The 23,292-nt window shown below is 43.5% G+C and overlaps 1 protein-coding gene across 10 annotated transcripts in view; it reads left to right on the top strand.

Annotated features, from left to right (window-relative positions):
- LOC132379061 (myosin-8-like) overlaps positions 1-23,292 on the top strand; it is a 142,780-nt gene that overhangs the window by 84,444 nt on the left and 35,044 nt on the right. For all 10 annotated transcript variants that reach the window (XM_059946574.1, XM_059946573.1, XM_059946571.1 and 7 more), the window contains 4 exons: positions 5,098-5,149; positions 7,930-8,047; positions 14,233-14,274; positions 16,424-16,555. In XM_059946574.1, coding sequence (XP_059802557.1) covers positions 5,098-5,149; positions 7,930-8,047; positions 14,233-14,274; positions 16,424-16,555 — 344 coding nt within the window. The remainder of the gene's footprint in view (positions 1-5,097; positions 5,150-7,929; positions 8,048-14,232; positions 14,275-16,423; positions 16,556-23,292) is intronic.

Raw genomic sequence — 23,292 nt, 5'->3', positions numbered from 1 at the left:
TTCTACACTTCTCTGAAGTTAAAAAACAGGTGCAGCAAACAATTAGAAAACCATTTGTAACTGATCTTTATTCCAGGAGGATTAGAGGGCAGGAGTAAAGAGACTAAAAGACAAGAGTGTCTGCAGATGCTGGAAAACAAGAGGGTTTTTTAGTAACTCCAAAACATAAAACTAATCGAAAGAAAAACATGGAATGGGAAACAACTTGTGTATGTTTAGTCTTTACTTATAGTGAGGCATGCACTTATTATGTGGTGGCATGATAACATATGCCATTCACATACTTTTATATATAACCCTTAATGAATTATGTAAACAACAAAAATGCTTAATCAAACAATATATTTACAATATTACCTAAATGTTACTGAAATATTAAATACATAACAAAGAGCAACACACACAAAATGCCGGAGGAACTCAGCAGGTCAGGCAGCATCTATGGAGGAGAATAAACTGTCAACGTTTCGGGTTGATGCCCTTCATCAGGACTGGAAAGTAAGGGGGCAGAAACCAGAATAAGAATGTGGGGCGAGGGGAAAGAGTACAAGTTGGCAGGTGATAGGTGAGACCAGGTGAGAGGGAAGGTGTGTGTGGGGGACAGAAGGGATGAAGTAAAATGCTGGGAGGTGATAGGTAGAAGAGGTGAAGGACCACAATTATGAAGGGCAATATTTAACCTCACCTTGAGTACAGTTAAGTTTAGCTCATCTGAACTATGCAGATATACTTTCCATGCACAATGACAGCTCACCAGAATACTTTCAGGGATGGGGGTGTGCTATATATGGAGTCGACCAGGCCTGTAGACTTGGAAGTTTAGAGGAAGGAGTGATCACATTGACCAAATTCTTATGGGGCATTTATAGTTTATTTAGAGATGCAGCATGGTAACAGGCCCTTCTGGTCCAATGAGCTCGCACTGCCCTATTACACTAACTAACCCAACCCTGCTGGGACGTTTACCCAATTGCACGGGAGGTATATAAAATTTTGAGGGGCATACAAAAGCTGTATGGTTACAGTCTTTTTCCCAATGTAGGGGAGTCTAAAACTGGAGGAAACAAGTTTAAAGTGAGAGGATAGTTTTAAAAAGATCTGAGGGGTAACTTTTTCACTAAAGGTTTTGAGATTCAGTACTGTGCACAGACAGCTAGGTTGCCTAAGAATTTTGTGCGGGACTGTAGTAATTTTATGTATTGCACTGTACTGCAGCAGCAAAAAAAGAATTTCATGAAATATGTGAGTGATGATAAACCTGATTCTGAAATGCGTCTGTATTGTGGACTGAGAGTGGGAAGTGGACAGGGAGAGAGTGGAATCATGTTGGGAAAAGAGGAAGGGAGAGGGCAGGGAGTGGGAAGCACCAGAGAGACATTCTGTAATGACTAACAAACTGATTGTTTGAAATTAAGTCACCTTGCCTGGTGGCTCAGAGCTGGATATATCTGCACCCATGCTATCCCCCACCCTGGCACTCTTCTGCCACCTATCCCACAGCCCTCCTCTCACCATTCCCAACATCCTTCGCTTCCGCCAGATTTAAAAACTCACTCTCTGCTCCACACTGACAAATACAGTACTGTGCAACAGTCTTAGTCACCCTAACTATTTATATATTGCCTAAGACTTTTGCACAGTACTGTATATGCAACGAGATAGGTACAATTACTGGTTAGACATTCGGATAGGTGTGTGGACATAAAAGATTTAGAGAGCTATAGAAAAAATGCAGGCAAAAGTTACTGGCTCTGATAGAAATCTTCGTCATCACGGAAGAGTTGGGCCAAAAGACCTGTTTTTGTGCAGCTTTACACTGAGTCTACCTGTTGCAGAATCTTCTACTGTCATTAGGTGGCAGCAGCAGCCCAACTTTCTTTGATATAAACTGGGTTTGAGAATCACAAAGACAAGAGATTGACCAAATGCTGGAAACCTAGAGCCCACACGCACAAAATGCTGGAGGAACTCAGCAGGTCAGGCAGCAGTCGACATTTGGCCAAAGACACTGACTGTTTATTTCCCTCTATAGGATTTGAGAATTCCTGCTTCATGTTCCCTTTATCTTTATGCCATTATTTCTATAGTTAAAAGAAAACTTGAAATATACACTCAGTGGCCATGTTACCAGGCACCTCCTGTATGAAATAATGTGACCAGTGAGTGTACGTTTGTGGTCTTCTATTCCTGTAACCCATCCTTTTCAAGGTTCGACATGCTGTGCCTTCAGAGATGCTCTTCTGCACACCACTGTTGTAACGTGTGGTTATTTGAGTTACTTTTACCTTCCTGTCAGCCTGAACCAGGTCTGGCCAATCTCCTCTGCCCCCCCCCCCCCCATTAACAAGGTATTTTCACACACAGGACAGCTGCTCATGAGATTTTTTTTTTGTTTTTCGCATCATTCTCTGTAAACCACACAAACTGTTGTGCATGAAAATCCCAGAAAATCAGCAGTTTCTAAGATAATCAACTGCCCCATCTGGCACCAACAATCATTCCGTGGTCAAAGTCACTTGGATCACATTTCTTCCCCATTCTGGTGTTTGGTCTGAAAAGCAACTGAACCTCTTGACAATGCCGGCATGCTTTATTGCATTGAGTTGCTGCCACCTGATTGGCTGATTAGATATTTGCATTAACAAGCAGATGTGCCGGTGTAGCCAAAAAAGTGGCTATTGACTTTATATTTAAACCACTTCAAAATCACTCCTCACTCTGGAAGTTGAACACATGGTATAGCTGTTCGCAAGGGTAGTGCATCAGTAGCAGATGCTTTGGGTCAAGAGGGACATGTCAAAATTCTTCGGCCTCCTGAGGAGATAGAGGCGTTTGGCCATGACATCAAATTTTTTGGCCAGGACAGGCTATTGGTGTTCACTCCGAGAAATTTGTGGCTCTCAACCCCAGCATTGTCAATGTAGACAAGAGCATCTGCACCCCCACCTCCCCTGAAGTCAATGGCCAGCTCCGAGAGAAAGGCTGTTGCTATGACGCCACATCACTAAGCTCTCTATCTGTTCCCTGTACTCCTACTCATCATATGCCCAGTACGGAGATGTCATCTACAAACTTGTCAAGTTAGAGCAGAATCTGGCCATGCACGGGGACAAGAATATGGGGCACGGTAGCATAGTGCGTTAGCGCCACACTTCACATTATAGGAGACCTCGGTTCAATCCCTGCCACTGCCCGCAATGAGTTTGTATGGTCTCCCCATGACTGCAAGTGTACCCTCCGGGTGCTCTGGTTTCCTCCCACAGTCCAAAGATGTACTGGTTGGTAGGTTAATTGGTCATTGTAAATTTTTCCATGATTATGCTAGGGTTAAATCAGGGAATTGCTGGGTGGCGTTGCTCAAAGGGACAGAGGGACCTATTCTGCACTGTATCATGATATCTCGATACATAGGTGGATAAATAAACGAACAAACAAATGAAATGTAAGGAAGTCATGTTGCAACTTTATAAAGCTTTGATTAGGTCACACACTCTGAATGGTCTCCCCATTACAGGAAGAATGTGGAGGGTCTTGAAAGAGGTTTACCAGGATGCTGCCTGGATTAGAGAGTATGAACAAAAGAGAGAGGCAAGACAAACTTGGGTTGTTGTTTTCCCTGGGGCTTCAGAGACTGAGGGGAGATCTAATGGGTGTTTACCAAAGTATGAGAGGCAAAGAAAGGGTAGCTGGTCAGAATCTATCTCCTAGGGTAGAGATGTAAAATACTGGAGGATGTGCACGTAATGTGAGAACAGTAATGTGCAAGACCAGTTTCTCAGAGAGTGGTAGGTACCTGGAGCAAGCTATCAGGTGCAGTGGTGAAAGTAGATGCAATAGTGGTCTTTAACAGGCTTTTAGACACATGAAAATGTATGGAACAGGGGGACATACATTACATACCAACCGGAGAGATTGGATAGGTACATGGATAGTAGGGATGAGGAGGGCTATGGTCCCAGTGCATGTCAGTGGGAGTAGGTGGTTTAAATGGATTCAGCATGGACTAGGTGGATCGAAGGTCCTGTTTCTGTGTTGTGCTTCTCTATAACTAATTACATTTTGCAAAGGGACCAACACAAAGTGCGACAGGAACTCAGCAGGTCAGGCTGATCTACAGAGAGGAATGACTAGTCAAAGTTTCAGGCTGAGATCTTTTATCAGCACCAAAACATCGACTGTTCATTGCTTTTCATAGATACTGCCTGACTCAGTGGGTTCCTTCAGAGCTCTGCGTTTGTCTCACTGGATTTTCAGCATCTGTAGAATCTCTTGTTTTTATCCCACAACTGAGACAATGAAAGCAACTTCACCCTCAGCCTAGAGCTTGCTGTGTGCATATTGGCAGTGGTGATTCCTACATTACAGGACCACCAAACATATTTTAAAGAGACTTTACTGACTTGTGAAAAATGATCTGTGAATATGAGACTGCCTTATATTTTCTCTTGATCTCCAGCACAGTGAACAAACATAGAGCTGGGTAACAGCCTGCAGGGATGAAGGGAAATCAGACAACTCCAATATTTGGGAACCACTTCATCTTCCAGACAAAAATCTTGTCCTTTCTGAGAGAGACCAGCAGCAGTCATATTGCATAGTCTCCCCATTACTCTGCCTCTTTCTTCAGCTCTTTTTCTTTCTGACTAATCTCCTTTTCCCCTTTCTCCTCTCTCTCATTCTGCTTTTTGCCTTCTCTCTCTTTTCTCACTCTCTTTCTCCTCTCCCCCTCTCCCCTTCCCCATTCCCCCTCTCACTCCCTCTCCCTCCATCCTGGCTGTACACCCCTTCCATATCTTTTGTGAAAACCGATCAGTCTGTGGGTTTCGTCCAAACTTAAAGACCTTTTTGCTGCTTTGAGCTGCAGGATGTGCTTTGCATTAAAGTGCAGAGGAGATGCTCTTTCCCTTTGCCCAATTCCTGATAGTCACTAGACTCCAGAAATGCAATGTTGCTTGGAACTGCAGTGTACAAAGTGGTTGTTGTTATTTCTGATTGGTGTTGCGGTCCAACAGAACATCATTTGCGATTCCTTCATTTTGCTGGCTTCTCCGTCACAGTTTGGTGATTGAAATATTGTCTCTTTGTATTGTTTTGCAGACAGTGAGGAGCCTGATTATCAGCTTCCCGACCAGGAGCCCCCTTCAAACAGGTACCAGTGCTGCTTCACACACATCATTCACTGAACTCGGAACAGCAGAGCACAGGAACAGGCCCTTCAGCCCATCATGTCATGCTGTCACAGAACAATACAGCGCAGATACAGGCCCCTCAGCCCATCTAATTCATGTTTTGTCAAAGCTAGTCCAATTTGCCCATGTTTGGCCCATAACTTTCTAAGCCTTTCCAATCAATTCAATTCAATCCACTCCACATACCTGCCTAACTGGCTTTTAAACATTGTTATTGTAGCTGCCTCAACCACTTACTCGATGTTCATTCCATATGCATGCCAACTTCTGTATACAAGTAAATAAGTTGCCCCCCTCCCTCTATGTTCCAAGTCCTTCTCACCTTAACCTTGTCCCTCTACTTCAGAGGGAAAAGATTGTGTGCATTCACCCTCTCTGTACCCCTCATGATTTTATACCCTTCTCAGTCTCTGACATTCTAAGAAATGAAGTCCTAGCACAGCAGAGGCAAACCTTTCTGGGAGCCTCTGCCCAAATTGGTGATAATCGTCTAAAAAAATTCTCTTGCACGCCATGGTAATTTTGATCATTATCTGATGAATTAGTAACAATAATTATGGATTTTTTAAAGGAAAAATGATGTATTCATTATTCTGTTATTAATAAAAGAAGAACAGAGATAATTTGTAATAAAAGAAGAACATAAATAACTTGAAATAAAAGAAGCATTTTAGAAAGCCTGTTCAAAATTATTACTATCAATATTTTTAAAAAGTCTATTGAAAAATAAATATTCATGGAGGTGCTAAACTGCTTTCAGTGTTTACTGTTATTATCCAGTGTTCACTCAGAACGACAGCAGACAAAATGGAAGCAGAGTGAAGCCTGTTCCAACCGTTCACTATCCAAGTACTGATGTGGACGTCAGGTTGATGAGGATTTCAAAACCTATCATCCAATGTAACGTGCTCTTGCACCTGTCTGGCTGGTGCAAAGCTGGCATGAGACATTTCCTGTGAAAGCACCTCACTGCTTCTGGGTTGTAAAAAAAAAATCATTTAACAGTAAATATAATCATCATCATAAGAAAGTCTGCTAATGCTGGAAATCCAACGCAGCAACCCACACAAAATGCTGGAGGAACTCAGCAGGACAGACAGCATCTAAGGAAATGAATAAACAGTCGATGTTTATTAAGAGACAAAAATGGAAGGAGGAAGACGTCAGAACCAATAGTCGGGGTAGGGGAGAGAGGCTAGTTAGAAGGTGATGGGTGAAGCCAGGGGGGTGGGAAAGGTAAGGGGGTGTAGAAGAAGAAATCTGATATGAGAGGAGAGAAGATGATAGGAGGAAGGAAAGCAGGATGTATCTTTTTATCATGGGTGGGGTTTAAAGAATTGAAGAGTGGCATTGCATCCTGCATGCCAACACATTTTTTTTGCATGCTGTCTTGGGCACATGTGCTGTATGTTCATTACCCTTGTACCTAGCCTGTCCATTCTCTCACTATAGCTCAGTCCTGGCAGCGTCCATATAAAACTTTTCTGCATTCTTTCCAGTTTAATGGCAACTTTCCTATAGCAGGGTGACTAAATCTGAATGTACTACTCCAATGTGACCTCACCAGCATGGCCTCCCAACCTTTCTACTCAATGCCTTGACTTATGAAAGCCATGATGGCAAAAACCTTTACCACCCTCGTTACCTGTGGCTCCACTTTCAGGAAACTTTGTTCTTGCACTCCAAGATCCCTTTGTCCTACAACAGTCACCAGGACCTTGGCATTCACTGAAATTCTTACCTGGGTTTGATTTTCCAAAACATAACACCTCACATTTGTCTGAATTCAACTTCATTTGCCAATCATCATCACACTTAGTCAACGTTTTCGAGATTCCCCCTGTAACATTTGATAACCTTCTTTGTGGTCCACTATGCCACCTATTTTAGTGTCACCTGAAAACTTCCTAACCTTGAGCACGCTTATGCAAATTGTTGATGTGATGACAGACAGCAATGACCCCAGCGCCAGCCCCTGAGATACATCTCTAGTCACAGACCACAATTTGGAGAAGCAGCCTTCTGTTATTGCCCTCTGCTTTCTCCACCAAGCCAAATGTGTAACCAATTAGCCAGCTCAAGTGTGGCTGTACCAAATTTTCATAGGGCTGAATGAGATTTCTTAAACTGAGGTGTCAGGGGTAAGTTTTTTACTCAGAGAGTGTTGAGTGCGTGGAATGGGCTGCCGGCGACGGTGGTGGAGGTGGATACGTTAGGGTCTTTTAAGAGACTTTTAGATAGGTTCATGGAGCTTAGTAAAATAGAGGGCTATAGGGTAAACCTAGTAATTTCTGAGACACATGTTCGGCACAACTTTGTGGGCCAAAGGGCCTGTATTGTGCTGTAGGTTTTCTATGTTTCTATGAATGCTCTGGCCAATGCAGGCGAGCCTGCCATACACCACCTTTATTGATCTATCCACATAAGCAGCCACTTCCGAGGAGGTATGAACAAGGTCTCTCACTATAACAAAATAGTTTGTTTTCGCTCAGTGTCAGAAGTCAAATCCTCACACTTGGCCGTGTCTCACCACCCGAGCACGCCTCAGTGCGCCAAGCATTCCTTGCCCCTCATTCCCAGTCTTACCCACAATCCTCTGCTGTTGTCCCTGACACCACATTTTGCTGCTTCTAGTGAAGAAGAGAGTGAGGACAGAAATATTGCCATGTTGTTGAATGTCTAGTGTGCCCTCTTGTTCCCAAACCTCAATTGCACTCCCTACATTTGTCTGAATGTACAGTGGTGATGAGCTCCTGACACACGACCTGGTGAAGCAAATATCTTCCCTGCAGCAAGACCTCCGGGACTCCAAGACTACCCAGCGGCAGCAGAACGCGATCATACGAGGCCTAAGAGAGGTCAGTGAGCGACAGTGATGAATCGTGGGGGGACAGGGGGAAATGAATCTGTGGGGTTGACATCTGTACAGCCTTGGGCTAATCAAATCCTGCTTACCTAGAGTGAAGCACAATCTACACTATTTGCACATTTGTTGTAACTGATGGATCAGCGATGGAAGTTTAAGGTCTGCAAGGGGGAGTTTCTATTTCAATGTTCATTTCATTGCCATCTCCACTGAACTCTCCACTGTATCTCCACTGTTACAGCTGAACCTCAATAGTGGATACTTCCCGATACCTCTCACCCCACTTTGGACGTTCATTGATGCCCCTTCACCCCAACACTGGGCACTCATTGCAACACTCCGATTGTCTCTGTCATCACTAGCTCTGAAGTTTTTTATGTTATCCTCACTGATTTAAAACCCTGGTTTAAGATGCACATTACAACCTACCTCAGGCCAGGCTGGCAATTACGTTCCTCCTCGTGGCCCAGACATTTTATTTTAAGGTTGTGTCAGATCTCTTGGTACACCCTGTTGCTGATTAAATTTACGTTGTGGTTATGTTCACAAAGGTTCCTTAAGGTTGGCATAGCCAGGGGAAGTAGTAGGGATCAGCTCCCACCACCGACTCAATAGCCATGGACAACCAAGGTCAGCTCCTGGCCTTCACGTGTGGCTTAACTACTAAGCCCAGTGGAACCATTTCTACTGCCAGGAGAAAGGGCAAAGGCAGATGACTGGAGCCGTAGAACTAGTTACTTCAGACAAATGGGACTCATCAGCCTTGGTTGGTAGCTCCTCTAGGAAAAGGAGAACTGATCTCAAACCTCTGATGCCTTGTGGCTATACCCATTCACAGGGAAGGCTTTGGGAGTAAACCCCAAGGAAAAATCTGGAGCTGGACAGTCCTACGTTGAGATCAGTGCTGACTGGCACTCCTGCAATGGCACTGATGCTGAACTGTTTCGATCTCTGCCATCCCTCTAGGCTGCTTAGAGAGGGGGAGCCTGTTACATGGACATGTGCTTGTTCTCCATGTCATACGGCTCTGGCCAGTATGGCTTGCATATCATGTAAACAGCCAGGACACAATGTCCATGGTCAACCCTAACCAACAGAGGGCCTCCTATGTTCAGAACTGGGGTTCAGTGAGCGGGATTGGCTTTGGTGGTGGATGAATAATTCTGGCCAATTAACCTAACCAAAAAAAGGACAACAGTCCATGACTTGTGAACATCAGTGTGCCACTGCCTCTGGAAGGAAAATAAGAGGAATTAATTGTGAGTTCTTTCAGGGTTTTCACTGATGGTGGAGTAAGTTGATTTGCATAATTAGAAAATATCAGAGAGTTTTGAAATCAGGCATAGCTAGACAAATGTAATCCTTCATCAGGTGTGGCACGGTGGGTGGAGTTGCCGTATGCAAGACACATTTTTCACTGTTCCTTGGTATAGGTGACAAAATAAACCAATTTACCAATTCTTACAAACTCTGCTCAAAAGTGGTGGATACTTCACAGGAAGAACTCTCCCTGCCACTGAGCACATCTACATGGAGCACTGCCACAACAAAGCAGCATCCATCATCAAGGGCCTCCACCGTCCAGACCATGTTCTCTTCTCGCTGCTGCCATCTGAAGGGAGGTACAGGAGCCTTGGGTCCCACACCACCAGCTTCAGGAACATTAATTAACTTTCAACCATCAGGCTCTTGAACCAGTGTGGAGAACCTCACTCACTTCAACAATGAACTAATCACTAAACACAACCTGCAGACTCACTTTTATGGACCCTACAGCTCATGTTCTCAGTATAATTTTTATATCTACTCTATCTATTTATTGATTAATTATTTGTCTTCTTTTGCACATTCGTTGCTTGTCAATCTTTGTGTGTAGTTTTTCATTGTTTCTATTATATGTCATCTACTGTGAAAGCCTGCAAGAAAATGAATCTCAAGGTAGTTTATGGTGTTGTATTGTACACATACTTCGACAATAAATTTACTTTGAACTTTGAAATATGCTCCTGGTCTGGCACTGAAAAATAAGAGCAATACACACAAAATGCTGGGGGATCTTCTTCCGAATCTCTTGTGTTTATGGCTTGAAGTAAGAGTTGCAGGTTTGTGTCAGGAGTAGGAGATGTTGCAATGTTTACAGCTAGCTGGTGATTCTGTGGCTTGGCTGGATTTGGAAAATGACTGCTCATAGATCCAGCAGTTGGAGCCGGGGGAGTTACAAGCAAAGGCCAATCAATTGTGGAACGCGGTGATTGCACATTGACTGGAGCACCACACTGCTCACGGGCTGAAAAGTCAGTGCTGATAGGGCGGAGAGCAGTTCATTACTGTCAGCACTGGTTCTCCGCAAGGGTTGACATGTATGGAGCAAGCGAACCTTCACTGAACCCTGCATGGTTGGTAGTATTGATGAACACATCTTTGTCAGTGGTTTGTGAAACAGGTCCATCTGTCCACAAAATCCTGAAAAGGGAGGGTGAGCAGCCAGAAGCCATGGTGCCCATGGATACCAACAACATAAGTGAAAAAAGGGAGGAGGTTCTGAAAGCAGAATACAGGTAGTTAAGGAAGGAAGCTGAGAAGTAATACCTCAAGGGTAGTAATCTCAGGATTGCTGCCTATGCCACGTGACAGTGAGGATAGGAATAGAATGAGGAGGCAGAAAAATGCATGGCTGAAGAATTGGAACGGGGAGAGGGATTCAGGTTTCTGGATCCTTGGGATCTCTTCTGGGGCAGGTGAGGCTTCTACAAAAGGGAAAGGTTGCACTTGATTCCGACGGGGACCAATATCCTTGCGGGCAGATTTGCCAGAGCTGTTTGGAGTGGTTTAAGCTAATATGGCAGGAGGATAGGGGAACCAGTATGATAGAGCTGAGAATGAGCCAGCAGGTTTACAAGTTGATGATGTAATATGAATATACGGAAGGACAAGCAAACTGAGCAGAGTTAAGTTGTACCACAGAGTCAAAATTCAAAAGGGTGAAGAATACAGGACATCATTTGAAGATGAGTGAAGGAACGTTCAGGGGAGATATCGGAGATAGGCCTTTTACACAGAGAGTGATTATTGCCAGGAATGCACTTGCAGGGGTGGTGTTAGAGGCAGATGCACTTGGAATAAAGAGGACGAGCTCATGGTGCATTAGAGATCGGTCAGTATGACGTGGTGGGCATCACTGAGTCATTGCTGAAAGAAGGCCATAGTTGGGAGCTTAACATTAAAGGATGTACTTTGTATCGAAAGGACAGGCAGGAAGGCATAGGCAGTGGTGTGGCTCTGTTATAGATAGAGATAGAATTACATCTTTTGAAAGAGGTGACGTAGGGTCAGAGAATGATGAATCTTTGGGAGTGGAATTAAGAAACTGCAAGGATAAAAGAACCACTACAAGAACCACATGAGCCTCCAAACAGTAGGCAAGATTACGGCTGGGATTGCACAGGGAGCTTGACAAGGCACGTAATAAGGGTAATGACACAGTTGTAGTGGGAGACTTCAATATACAAAGGGATTGGGAAAATCAGGTCGGTGCTGGATTGTAAAAGAGAGAATTTGCTGAATGCCTACGAGATGGCTTTTTTGAGCAGCTTGTGCTTGAGCCTTCTCTGGGAAAGGCTGTTTTAGATAGATTCCTGTTTAATAACCCAGATCTTATTAGGGAACCTAATGTAAAGGAACCCTTAGGAGGCAGAGATCATAATGTGATTGAATTCATACTGAAAATTGAGAGGGAGAAGCATTACTCATATGTATCAGTTTCGCAATGGAATAAAAGGAAATGCAGAGGCGTGAAAGAGGTGCTTGTCCAGGTGGATCAGAGGAGGATACTGGCGGGATGACGGCAGAGCACATGTGGCTGAGATTTCTGGGAATAGTTCACAAGGTGAAGGATAGATATGTCCCACAGAAGGTGAAGATCTTGGATGGCAGGGATAGACAACTGTGGCTGACAAGGGATGTTAAGGATTGCATAAAAGGTAGCAAATGTGAGTGGGAAGTTGGACAATTGGGAAGTTTTTAAAATCCAACAAAAGGCAACTAAAAAAAGCTGTAAGAAGGGAAAAGGTGAAATACGAGGGCAAACTAGCCAATAATATAAAGCAGATTACTAGAAGTTTTTTAGTTACGTAAAGAGTAAAAGAGAGTTGAGAGTTGATATTGGACCACTGGAAAATTATGCTAGTGAGGTAGTAATGTGGGACAAAGAAATGGCAGCTGAACTTAGTGTGTACTTTGTATCTGTCTCCACTATGGAAGACACCAGAGGTGTGCCAGAGGTCCGTGAGTGTCAGGGAGCAGGAGTGAGTGCCATTGCTATTGCAAAAGAAAAAGAACTAGTCAACGTCACAAATAAGTCATCCTCTCTTCCTGTGCCCACCGGGAATTTCTGTATGGAACTGGCTGTAGACTGCCAGTCTGATGTAACAATACTTAAAAACGAAAGGCATGTGATGTTCACCAGCCCATCTGTTTAAACTAATGAGCTAGAAATGGATTTGTTACAGTACAGATGGTCCTATTCTCCCGTTGGAACCTGTGCTTGTGACAGCTCATCAGTCTGAGATGTCTCCTCTCAGATCACCCTTTCCGACTCCCAGTGTAGACACTGAAAGGAGGGTGCAGAGGGAACAGGGCTGAATCAGAATCAGGTTTATTATCATATGTCGTGAAATGTGTTGTTGTGTGGTAGCAGTACAGTGCAGTACATAAAATGTGCTATACATTATAATAGGAAATATGTATAAAAATCAAATTAGTGCACAAAGAGAGAAAAACTAGTTGAAGGGTTCATTGTCTGTCAGAAATCTCATGGCGGAGTGGATAAAGCTATTCCTAAAATGTTGTTTTGTGCCTTGGGGCTCCTGTGGTAGTAATGAGAAGAGAGGATGTTCTGGGTGGTGGGTGTCCCTCATGATGGATCCTGTCACTCTGAGGCATCACCTTTTGCAGATGTCCTCGATGGTAGGAAGGCTAGTGTCTATAATCAAGATGGCTGAGTTTGCAACTCTCTTCATCTTTTTCCGATCGTGTGAATCCTACCCTCACCTGGTGGGTCCGCCGTTTGAGCAGTCTCTGGGGTTCACGCTCATCCACTTTCTCTTGCTGAAGACCATTCCTCAGCCTGTTGTCCAGGGCTTGGGCACCTTGGGCATCCTGTCCATCCTTGGCAAGTTTGGACTATGATCAGTTTAAGCTATGGGGATGCCGAGTGCTAGAATGGGGTTGGCTGAGACTTGGTGAGATGGGGCAAGGAGGGAGTCTGACAGCTGTGTAGCATCCGGTGGTGAACAGCAATAAGCAACCCCTCCGACTCCTTCGCTCCCAAGAATTAGTCCTGAGGCTCATTCATCTATCCTCAACTCCAGAGCTGACCTTCCTAATCCCACACAGAGGGACGACCACACTCCTGAAGGTTGAAATGTTTAACATGGAACAGTGCAACACAATTGTGCCAAATTAATTAAAAACCTAACTATACTAGTCCCTTTCTGCCCACCCATATTCAGAAGGAATCAAAGACCCCCTTAGATGCCTCTATTTGCCTCCATTGCCTCCCCTAGCAGTGCTTCCAGCTACCCACCACTCTCTATTTTTAGAAAATTTCCTCACACGTTTACCCCCTCTCAGCTTAAAAGAAAATCTGCATCTTCTTTCTTAGTTGAACAACAAAATAAAACAATCACGAGGAAATCTGCAGATGCTGGAAATTCAAACAACAACACACACAAAATGCTGGTAGAACACAGCAGGCCAGGCAGCATCTATAGGGAGAAGCGCTGTCTACGTTTCAGGCTGAGACCCTTCGTCAGGACTAACCCATAAATAAAATAAAACAATCCGTAACTGTAGTCCTATGCGGCTCAGGTGGTAAATCCTTTGTTCCCTATGGTCGTGGAGGTTAAAGGTTTGAGAAGCCCTTTCACACGTGTCTTGCTGAGTAAAAACTGTCAATAGGGGACACCACAAACCACTGGGCTTTACTGGGGAGGTTAGAAACGCTAAGAGGAAAGGCTGGGAGACACTGTGCGAAGCAGAGCCTTACTTGTCTGATGACCAGTCAGAATTCCACGGCATTCTGCAAATCAAGACTTTGATTTCCCCATGGGGATCTGGCAAATTATTGCTCCAAACTACTTAGAGGTGTATTCTAATTTTGTAACTTTCTCTCTCCAGGAGTTGGAAGAGGCCAACTTAAACAAACCAGGAGAAATAAAGGTAAGTGTGAGATGAGCAGAAATATTTCATTGTCACTCATTGATTTTGCTGACTTTCTCTGTCCACATATATGCATGTGTGCACACGTGTGTTTGTATGCATGTGTGTGCATGTATATACATCTGTGTGTGCTCGTTGGTTGGTAGGAGTTAACTGGGTTGGGTGATCTGCTTCTGACTTGCAATCATGCTTCCTTTGAAGATAACCAGCCTTAGCCATTAAATGCCCCATCTCCTGGTAATACATTTTGTCTTGGGACATTGAAACATTTAAAACAAAACTCACGTTGGTGGGATGCACATGCGAAACAGCACGTGAAAAAATACCTTTTAGAAAGAATGTATTAAGTGAACCACATTGCTACCAAATTAACTAAGAGAAAATGTTGGTTAGAAATGTGTTACCCACCAGCAGCAGCTTGGTTTCAAGCTGAGCTTGGATTCCATTGACAACAATAGAAATAGACAATAGACAATAGGTGCAGAAGTAGACCATTCGGCCCCTCGAGTCTGCACCGCCATTCTGAGATCATGGCTGATCATTCACTATCAATACCCAGTCCCTGCCTTGTCCCCATATCCCTTGATTCCCCTATCCATCAGATATCTATCTAGCTCCTTCTTGAAAGCATCCAGAGAATTGGCCTCCACCATCTTCCGAGGCAGTGCATTCCACACCTCCACAACTCACTGGGAGAAGAAGCTCTTCCTCAACTCTGTTTTAAATAACTGACCTCTTATTCTCAATCCATGCCCTCTGGTACTGGACTCTCCCAACATCTGGAACATATTTCCTGCCTCAATCCTATCAAATCCTTTAATTATCTTAAACGTTTCAATCAGATCCCCTCTCAATCTCCTCAATTCCAGTGTGTACAAGCCCAATCTCTCTGCATAAGACAGCCCTGCCATCCCAGGAATCAACCTAGTGAATCTACGCTGCATTTCCACAATTGCCAGAATGTCCTTCCTTAAACCTGGAGACAAAAACTGTACACAATATTCCAGGTGTGGTCTCATCAGGGCCCTGTACAAATGCAAAAGAACACAGACCTGCGTTATGATGAACATGGTTAATGAAGGATCTTCTGCGAGATCATCACCAGACATTATACTCGATTCGACTGATTACACTACTACCTATGATGGCCCATGCAGATATACTGAGTAATTAGTCTTTCTGACCAAGAATGAATTTACGAGCAATTCCAGCCAAAAGGCACAGAAGAAGACCATTTGGTCGATTGTATCTGTGTCAGTTCTTGGGGAATCTGCTCTAATTAGCTCAAAAGGCCTCTTCTTTTGGCCTGACAGATTTTTCTATTCAATTTCCCAGAGTGGAATTACATATTCAGCATTTTGTAATCATTATGTTGGAAATGTTAGAATATCTAGAGATGAATTGGTTTCTGACGGTGGGGTCAGAGTGATAGGCAATAACCAGACTGTGATTGGCACAAAAGGAACAAAATGAGAAATTCCTTATGTGGCAAGGTGCTGGTTGTCTAAAAAAGCAATGGAACTAGAATGGATAGCAACTTCCAAGTGGAACTAGATACATCATTGAAATGAAAGGATTTTGCAGGACAGCAGGGGAAACCTCTTCACTCAGAGGGTGGTGAGCTGCTAGTGGTAGTGGTGGATGCAGGTTCAAGAAATTTGGACAGGTACATGAATGGAAGGGCTATGGTCTGTGTACAGGTCAATGGGATTAGGCAGAGTGATAGTAATGGACTAGATGGGCCAAAAGTCCTGTTTCTGTGCTGTAATTTTCTATAACTGCATGACATTGAACAGTGGCAGAATGGTCTCCAGATATGCAGTGTATTTACAGTCATGCAGCATGTACACAGGCCCCTCAGCTCACCGTATCTGCACTGACTCTATTCCCATTCAACATGCACACACTAGGGACAATTTATAGCAGCCATTCGATCGACAGAGCCAGGATGTGGGAGGAAGCCAGAGCAATCCATGTGGTCACAGGCAAAAGGTGCAAACTCCATACAGACAGTGTCCGAGGTCAGAATTGAACCCGTGACTCTGTGGGCTGTGAGGCACCGGCTCTACCCGCTGTACCACCTTCCCTCCAGCGTGTGACTCCGCGTTCTGGCTGTACCCAAGTGTCACGCTGTGGCTTTCCCTTGCAGGCCTCTCTGGAGGAAGTGGACAGCGAGCTCTTTCAGGTGCGGGAGGAGCTTCAGAAAGTTTGGGACATGCTGCACATGCGAAACAGCGAGCTGGAGGAGCAGCATCAGGAGCTGGAGTCTGCGCGAGGACAGGTCAGAAGGCACATGTTGCAGAGTTGGGGGAAACAGGAAGAAAAGGAGGCTATTTAATTCCCTTTTCACCATCCAACTAGCCTGTAAATGATCATGAGCAGCATCAATATGGTGAACTCACATAGCTTTCTTCCTAGAGTTCGGGTATTAAGAACCAGATGACAAAGATTGAAGGGGAGAGGAGAAAGATTTAAGAGGGACTTGAGGAGCATCTTTTTTTTTACACACAAAGTGTGATAACTTTGTGGAATGAGCTGCCAGAAGAAATGGTTGAGGCATGTTCAATAACAACTTTTAAAAGACAGTTGGTTCCTTAAGGTTATCATAGCTGGGGGAGGTAGTAGGGATAAGCTCCTAGCAAATGCTACACTACCTATTAATTTCTCTCAATGGCATTTGTCTCAAGAAGCCTCTGACAACCGAGTCCAGCTCCCAACCTTTTCTTGTGGCTTAGCACTGACAGGAGAATGGGCAAAGGCAGGTTACAGGTGCTCTAAACCATTTGCTTCAGGCAGGTTGGCAGCTCACCTAGGAGAAGGAAGCTCTGATTTCAAACCTCCGCTACCTTGCAGCCATAGCCAATCATAGGGAAGGCTTTGGGAGTAAAGCTCAAGGAAAGAGTCCAGAGCTTCATTCCCTCAGCAAGTCCTACGTTGAGGCCAACATTGATTCGCAGCTCCTACGATGCTGCCGGTGTCAAACAGGATTGGTCTCCGCTACTCCTTTGGATTCATCAGCTGGGTGGAGAGGGGTAGTCTGCTGCTTTGGGCAACAGCTTGCCCTCCATACCACAGTGCCCTGGTTTGCATTCTGGCTTGAGTAGCACGTAGACAGCTAGGACACAATATCTATCCATAGCTGACACTGACCAGTTGGAGGTCCTAATGAAAGGCAGATGGACAGGTACGTGAAATGGAAGGATTTAGAGGGTTATAGACCAAGTGCTGACAAATGGGAGTTGCTTAGATGGGACATACTGGTCAGCATGGGCCGGTTGGGCTAAAGGCCTGTTTCCATGTTGTATCACTCTACAACAAAAATGTTAGTGAGAAATGCAAACTGGAGCTTGTTGCCAGATTTTTAGCAAAACAGTTGAGAATGGAGCAAACACGAGGAAATCTGCAGATGCTGGAAATTCAAACAACAACACACAAAATGCTGGTGGAACACAGCAGGCCAGGCAGCATCTATAGGGAGAAGCACTGTCAACATTTCGGGCTGAGACCCTTCGTGGCGAAACGTCGACAGCGCTTCTCCCTATAGATGCTGCCTGGCCTGCTGCATTCCACCAGCGTTTTGTGTGTGTTGTTGAGAATGGTGTAGTAAGATATCAAACCTGGGGTCTCATGGCTTGGCTGGTGCCTCTTCCACAGCTGATATTAAAAGTCTGTGACTCTACCCTAATGTTCCACAACTCTCAATACTTAAAATTCTGTCAAACAGATTTGAAACTTGTGTTATGGGAGTCTCCATCCTTCACTTCCTGAATATACACTTAGTGGCCACTTTATTAGGTATCTCCTAGGGATGTTTGTGGTCTTCTGCTGCTGTAGCCCATCCACTTCAATGTTCAGCGTGTTGGACGCTTAGAGATGCTCATCTGCACACCAATGTTGTAGCACATTGTTATTTGAGTTGCTGTCGCCTGCCTGTCAGCTTGAACCTCCCTCTGACCTCTCTCATTAACAAGGCATTTTTACCCACACACCTGGTGCTCACTAGAAGATTTTGTTTTCATTTTTACTTCATTCTCTGTAAATTTTAGAGACTGCTGTGCATGAAGATCCCAGGAGGTCTACAGCTGCTGAGACAGTTAAACCGCCCCATCTGGCACCGACAATCATTTCATGGTCAAAGTCGCTTAGATCATATTTCATCCCCATTCTAATGTTTAGCCTGAACAACAACTGAACCTCCAAGGCTGCATGCTTTCATGCATTGAGTTTCTGCCACATGATTGGCTACTTAGATATTTGCATTAACTTGTGGTTTACAAGACTAGTGTTCTAACTCCTGAGCTACAGAGCCTCGCAGATATTTCCATTAACAAGTAGGTGTACCTAATAAAATGGCCACTCCATGTACATCAAAGGTAGTAAAAAGCAGCATTGGTGTGCAATATAGTGTCGCAGCTAAATAGGATGAGCAGTGTTGGGAACCAAAGTGCAAAGGCCGTGATGAGGTAGATGGTGAAATCAAGTTCATCTTTAGTGTGTGAGAGATCTGTTCAAGTGTCCAATCTGGTGTTAATAAAACCTCTCAGGTTAGTTTTGGAATTCCTAATGGCTGCAAATGGTAACAATGCTGCAGCCATCCAGAATGGAGATAATTGGGTATTGGGACAATCAGTAAATCTTGGAGACCATCCTTCATTTAATCTCTGAGACTGACTTTATGCATTCAGTTATATGCAACTGTCCCCCACACTGCTCTCATTTGGAAAGGTACTGCAGTTTTTTCCCCCTCTGCCTTGTAAAATGTCTCAGTTTTATGTTGGCTGACTTCATTGAACATGAACTATCTGCTTTGTTCCACCTTGGGTGACTCAGTGCTGCAGTAGTTAGTGCCACTCCCAAATGATCTGAGTTCAGCCCTGACCTCCAGCGTGCTGGTGCAGGTTTCCCCCTGGGGGCTGGGGTTTCCACTCACATCCCGGTGACATGTGGGTTGGTTAACTGGCCATTGTGAACTATGGGTGGGTGACAGAAGAACCAGGAGGAAGCTGATGGGCATGTGAAGCAAGGTAATAAGGGATGGAAAGGGATTGATTGGATTGCTCAATGGGCTGAATGGTCTCTTATGCTGGAAGGAAATAATGAGAAATATATACTCCCAACATCCAACTTATTTGTTAACCCCGTGTTTCCAACAACTACTCTTTTTGTTGTAAATAGACTGCATAGATTCAAAGAGAGTCCTTGATTACCTTGTACTATGAAGCATCAGAGCATGCAGTACAATGTGTTAACTGTAACAATAATCAATACAGTTTGAAGATGTGCTGGGGGAAGTCCAGGAGTATTGCAATGCTTCTAGCACCAGCATAGCTTGCTCACGGCTTACTAACCCTAACCCCTGTTCTTGGGAATTTGGGAGGAGTTCAGAGCACAGTGCTTCTTAATATCAAGGTTCTGTTTCTAAAGCAGCTCTGATCTGTTCCAGCACTAATAGCTCTCTCCTTTAGGTCTCAGTTTAATGCCAAGAGACTGTAGCCAGAGTGATCCAAGGTCACAAGATGAAAGGTCGTCAGTCTAAAGCAGAACACATCAATCCTGCATCCCGAAATACTGATAATTCCTCCCCCTAACCCCCACCCCCAATGCTGCTCAACCTGCTGAGTTCCTCCAGCAGATTGCTTGATAACTCTGAAACATTGACTCTCTTTTTCTCTCTCCACAAATGCTGCTTGGCTGACTGTGAATTAACAATATTTTCTGTTTTTTATCACTGTTCGATTTGGTAACTGTATGCAGCCCTCTTGGAATCCTGTATACCCTACCCAGGGAAAGTGACCAGAATTGAATGCAGCTCTCTTAGTTGGGATCAAAGTTGTGGGTTTATCAACTATAGCGTTATCTTCAGCTCCTTTGCTTTCTGCTGCCTTGGGATGCAAGCCTTCAAACTGATTGATAATTGGAGCAAAGTGTTGGTGTGGAGAGATCAGAGGTAGTTTTTTTATAGAGAGAGTGGTGAGTGCGTGGAACGCCCTGCCAAGAGTGGTGGTAGAGGTTGATGCATTAGACATTTGAGAAACTCAGTCACATGAATGATAGAAAAATGGAGGGATATGTAGGAGGGAAAGGTTAGACTGATTTTAGAGTAGGTTAAAAGGCTGGCACAACATTGTGGATCAAAGATGCTGTGTGGTAACGTAATGTTCTGTGTTCTATAACCCTCAATCACAGAGCCCTGTGAAGGCCAATTGACAAACCACTGACCTGCCAAATTGGCTTTAAACTGTGACAGCGTTGGTATTGAAGTCGGCCGTTGGATCACACCCGGGATAAAATAACGTGGGTATATTAAAACACAGCAGCTTCATCTCAGCAAGCCCTTTTCAAGTTGCTTCAGATGAATAGGAGAGAAATGGTACATCGTGAAACAAAGAGCTCCATTGTTGATGAGTCACTTGACAGAACAGTTGATATTTGCTGTGCTTTTGTGTAAAATGACCTCTCTGACTTCCATGCAAAATGAGACTGTGCAGTGATATTGTAGCAGAGTATAAGAGGTCTTATTGATCTCATTTTTGTCACGATGTGAGCTTTTGCATGATCACCTTAGCTTGTATTTTATATAACCGCTTATGTTGCATTGAGTCGAGGCCTCAGAAACATGTTGGCATATTAGATTGGTTTGTTGCTTGGCCAGCCAATGAGCCAATGGGAGTTAGTTAGTCTGGTGTGTCTGGAGTTCCCAGTTGAATCCACCTGGCTTTCTGATATGGGCAGTGTACGAGCAAATGATTCCACAATGACTGAGCTATATGATGCTCCTCCAATTCCCTCATTAATTAATGGTTGCATTATGCATCACCTTCGGCTGACACAGAAATTTTCATATTGCTTCCCTGTGCAACAAAGATCCCACTAGTTTCCCCTCTAACAATCTCATCTGCCTGACTAAAGTTATTGTTGCCCCGAGCAACTTCTCGTTTGACTCCTGTCGATTGCTGTAAATCAGAGTTGTATCCATGGGCACTCACCTAGATCTTAGCTACGCCTGTCTATTTGTAGGCTAGATGTAACCGTTCTTGTGCCACTGGAGTTTTGGAACCGCTCTCCAAATCATTCTGCAGAATATTGAAGATTGTATTAGTGCTGCTTCCTGCACCCATGTAGAACATCTCTGTTGTATTACCTCTGCCACACACTCAAACTCACTTGGACCATTTATGACCACCCCTTCCCCCAGCTTCATCTGCCGGTCATCCTTCAGTAGGGTGACACAGTAGTGTAGTTGTTAGCAGAGCACTTTACAGTGCCTGCTGTAAGATCAGGATTTAATTCCTGCCGCTGCCCGTAAGGCATTTGTACATTTTTCTCGTGAATTCCTCCCACATTCCAAAGACATATGGATGGGTTAGTGAGTTGGGGACATGCTATGTTGGCATTGGAAGTGTGGCAACGCTTGTGGGCAGCCCCAGCGCAATCCTCACTGATTGGACTTGATGCAGGCGATGCATTTCACTGTATGCGTTGTTTGCTATGTGCATTGTTTACTAGGGATGGGCAATAAATGCTGGCTTAGCTGGCAATACCCAAATCCCATAAATGATTTTTTTTTTTAAAATGTGACAAATAGAGCTAATCTCTAATCTTAAATCTCTAATTTTAAATTTTAAAATTTGAATCTTAAGTCCTAAATCTTAAGCTTAAATCCATTCCCTGATCCACCAATCATCCTCTGGCTCTGTTTCACTATTCCCCTTCTCGTTATACTGAGTATCTTCCCTCTTTGCACTCAGTCCTGATGCAGGATTTAAATACAAAGTGTTGCGAAATCCTTTTTCCCCACAGATGCTGCTCAACCCGCTGAGTTCTTCCAGCAGGCTGTTTGTTACCGAGTTTCCAATGTTCCTCTGGGCTGGAGGTTTCCTTTTTTTTGTAATTTATTTTTTTTATTGAAGTTCATCAAACAAACATTTCCATAAGATGTATTTCAGACATTGTACATATACATCATATAATCATATATATCACAAATCTCCACAAAGTATTTATCTGAGGTATACACTTATAGAAAAGAGTGGAAAGAAAAAAAAAACAAGCAAAAGGAAAGAACTATGTACAAGTAGAGAGTGATCTTTTTTTTTACAACATATTCATTGATTTGTGAGAATAAAGTCAGGCCTATGAGGCATTACGTAGTTAAACCATTTTTCCCAGTATGAATCAAATTGTTCCAGCTTATGATTAACAGATGCTGTTATCTTCTCCATTTTGTAAATGTCCGTTGTAATTTCCATCCATGTATTTAAAGTTGGGCTCTCCTGTGATAACCATTTCCTAGTAAGAGTCTTTTTACCAGCCACCAACAGTATATTCATTAAATATTTATCTCTTTTCAACCATTCTTGAGGTATATATCCAAAATATATGGTCTTACTCTCCAAGGGTATTTCACATTTAAAGATGTCTTGTAGGGCATTGTGTATCCCCCTCCAATAGTTTTTTGGTAACAGGGCAGTCCCAAAAAATATGTTAATGATTTGTATTTTGATTTCCACAATTTCTCCAGCAAACAGGGAGGTTACTATCATAATGGGATTTCTGAGAGGGTGTAATAAAATATCTTATCAAATTTTTCCATGCAAACTCCCTCCATTTCTGTGATTTGGTACACTTCCATTGATACCTCCATATTGTTGTCCATTCTTCCTCAGATATAATTATCCCTCCTTCCTTCTCTCATTTTGTTTTAATGTATGAAGTCAAATGTGTTTTAAGATTTGACAACCCCTTATACATGCTTGAAATTATTCTACTACCATTATCTGAATTATATGCTTTTCTAAAGAGCTCTATCAAGCATGTATTTGCCTTGGTTAAATTTTTAAGCGTTTTATTAATATATTGTTGCAACTGTAAATACCGATAAAAATCTTGTTTTTCTAATAAGTGTTTCTCTTTAAGCAATTCAAAACTGAACAGTGTTCCTTCTTTCATTATGTTGTAAAGAACTGTTATTCCTTTAGCTGTCCAGTCCTTAAATCTAGCATCCAATTTATTTGGTGT

The sequence above is a fragment of the Hypanus sabinus genome, chromosome 21, assembly GCF_030144855.1.
Source record: "Hypanus sabinus isolate sHypSab1 chromosome 21, sHypSab1.hap1, whole genome shotgun sequence".
Lineage (NCBI taxonomy): Eukaryota > Metazoa > Chordata > Chondrichthyes > Myliobatiformes > Dasyatidae > Hypanus > Hypanus sabinus.
This window is presented reverse-complemented; position numbering and strand designations above follow the sequence as displayed.